The following is a 2,753-nucleotide window of genomic DNA, read 5'->3' as shown; positions in this document are numbered from 1 at the left end:
TGGTTCCTTAAGACCCAAAATGACCCTCAAAATCAAAGCGGAACAATTTTGGGCACATAAAACGAGAAATAAAGTTTAATAGTTGACCACTAATGGAACCTAACGGAAGAAGCTAAGTTAACTGGTAGCACAATCTAATTTTTGTATTTTTGATAGTTCTAAAATTAAATAAAATTTATATAGCAAATTTATTTAATACTTCGTATTATAGTAACAATCAATTACCGAAGTATAACATACAATTACTTTTCATGCTTACAATAAATTCAAATTAAACAGAAATCTTATATTTTGTTTAACGTGAAATAGTTACATTAACATACAACACTGCTTATTAATACAAAGTACTTATTAATATAATTCGACACTCAACCCCACCCACCCCATCCCTGTGTGTGAGAGGGGTGGGGGTGAAGGTGAATACAAAAGAGCATACTTGATAAAACTAGAAAAGGCTAGCATGACTTCAATTGTTTAATTAATTTTCAAGGGGGAAAGCCTCAATAATTGAAACAAACGCAGGAATTGTGATGATGTTGTGACGAGCAAAGCCAGCTTCTTTTAACAGTTTGTTCCACTCATGTTGTGTTCTCTCTTTGCCACCAACACAAAGTGCCATCATCAACAGATCACAACCTAACTTTGTTTCATCAAAAAGTCCTCTACCTTCCATATTTAGAACTATGTCTACTATAATCACCTTTCCTTTGTTTTTTGATACTGCCTTTTGACAGTTCTTCAAAATCTTGATGCAATCATCATCTCCCCAATCATGCAAAACGGACTGCATTAATTATTAAGAATGTAATAAGTTATACAACATTTTAATAAAATAACCAAATCACATGCACCAACTAAAATACAATAATTTATGATTGGAAGTCTTAGGTCATTCTCCATATTTGTTAAATTAAGCTGTTAAATACGAGTCTAGTTCACAATCTTTGTTAAAAGAAAGGGAAAGTACACTTTATTACATGACAAAAGTAGTATCATCTAGCTGGAAACTAGAAGGTAATCATTCGAAAGATCAGAATAACCTTTTAGCCTTATTAAGTGCGTTACCCTTTCCTCTATTATCGATGAGGGACTTTCATAGCTATATATGCTTCAACAAGCTAGGATTTGCTACTAATATAGGCTAGTGTATCAATGAGTTATAAGAGTGTACCTTAATAAAGACGGTGTCGGCCGAAGGGATGTCCTTGAACATGTCACCACCAACATGGGTGATACCAGGAAATTGAGGGGCGGTTTCAACAACATGAGGCTGATCAAAATTGATTCCCTTAATATGTGGGTGAGCCTCAACAATCTTTGCCACAGCTTTCCCAATACCACCACCAACATCAACTAGGGTTCCTTCGAGTTTACTAAACCCTTCCTTATACCCACACAAAATAGCATCCAATATAGTCTTAGTAACGGATGCCATTCCTGTATTAAATAGCTTATTGAACTGATCATCCTTAGACCCCTTCTCCCAAATACTTTCACCATAGGCTATCTCGAAGGCGGTCCCACCTTCGTTGATCGAACGACCTATCTCTTGCCACGGGGCCATCATCGAAGGGTGGGTGAAGGTGAGAAACATAGGAGCAAGGCTTAACTCATTATCATGTAAAAGCCATATAGATGTAGGAGTAAGACCATATAAAGCCTCTCCTTCATCATCTTTTGATGATGATTTTCGATTATAATCAACGGTGAAGATTTTGTTCCATGCTAGGAGTTGCATGAGACGCGCAAGACATGGTACAGCAGGAGATGTACAGTCTAGTTTCGAAGCTATGTGTGATAAGCTCATTGGTTGGCCATGGGAGTGTATGATATCAGCTATGCGGAGCTCCACGGCCGATTTTATCGCTAGCGAATGGACGAAGCCAAACAAGTGATTGAACACTTGAGCTTGGCCTTGAAGGAGCTCATTAGTATCCTCATTAACATTATTGTTTGTGTTTAAGTTGCTCATCTCTCTCTTTTTGTACTCTTGTTCTTTTGCTTTTTTTTAGTAGATGTATATAAATTATGGAGAAGTTTGCGCGTTATTTATAGGACAATCGTGCTAACCAGCACCCTTGGTTTTTAGATACGACATCAAGATACATTTTTATAACGAATTAAAATATAGTAATAAAATCAATCTGAAGAATTACATATATGAAGTTGATAATTAAATAATTCAGTATGAATGTAGGATGATTTGGTTTGAATTTTCTAAACTAATACTGCTACAGAAATATAAAACTAATCATTCACCTTTACTGTTGCATATATTATAATATCATAACAATGCAATTATAATGTGGTACTGTACAAATCAGTATTCTAGAATGGAAATAATTGCATAAATTGATGTTAAATCAAGATTGGAGTGCGTCTTGTACAATAACGTCCTGGTACAAAGATTTTAAAATATTAAGCAAGAAATTATTGTTTTCTAATACGGCTGCTTGTTAAACGAGGAAACGTTTAATTGTTTTTATTTTTATTTATTTATTTATTTATTTATGTTTTTCTGGTGAGACATCTAATTGTAATTTACTAATTTTCATACGTGGCTGATCACAAAAAGTTGTCAGTCATCATGTGTGGTGATGTAAATATTGCTCTATCTTATTCTAGAGTATTAAGGGGCTGCCTCTCGAGTTTTGGTTTCAAAGATTGATAACCTGGTTAACGTAAAACAAAACAATAAGGAAGTTTTTCCAAAAGAATTAAAACAAGTTAGATTGCTCAAGGAAACGACTAGA

The 2,753-nt window shown here is 34.6% G+C and overlaps 1 protein-coding gene across 1 annotated transcript; it reads right to left on the bottom strand.

Annotated features, from left to right (window-relative positions):
* Positions 1-208: 208 nt before the first annotated feature.
* Positions 209-2,133, bottom strand: LOC110685182 ((R,S)-reticuline 7-O-methyltransferase-like). Its single transcript, XM_021861655.1, has 2 exons — positions 1,172-2,133; positions 209-784 (listed from the first exon to the last, which is right to left on the bottom strand). Exons 1-2 carry the CDS (start codon positions 1,970-1,972, stop codon positions 479-481), a joined length of 1,107 nt encoding a protein of 368 aa, XP_021717347.1. The 5' UTR covers positions 1,973-2,133; the 3' UTR covers positions 209-478.
* Between the last annotated feature and the right edge of the window lie 620 nt (positions 2,134-2,753).

Source organism: Chenopodium quinoa, unplaced genomic scaffold (assembly GCF_001683475.1).
Source record: "Chenopodium quinoa cultivar QQ74 unplaced genomic scaffold, ASM168347v1, whole genome shotgun sequence".
NCBI classification, from domain to species: Eukaryota; Viridiplantae; Streptophyta; class Magnoliopsida; order Caryophyllales; family Amaranthaceae; genus Chenopodium; species Chenopodium quinoa.
The sequence above is the reverse complement of the archived record's forward strand: the minus strand, read 5'-3'. Positions and strand labels throughout refer to the sequence as shown.

What these genes read in the sequence shown, in the direction of transcription:
- LOC110685182 (XM_021861655.1), bottom strand. Translation starts at nt 1,972, where the DNA reads ATGAGCAACTTAAACACAAACAATAATGTTAATGAGGATACTAATGAG. An exon ending in CCGACACCGTCTTTATTAAG is followed by an intron (nt 785 to 1,171) that starts GTACACTCTTAT and finishes TAATTAATGCAG; the next exon opens with TCCGTTTTGCATGATTGGGG.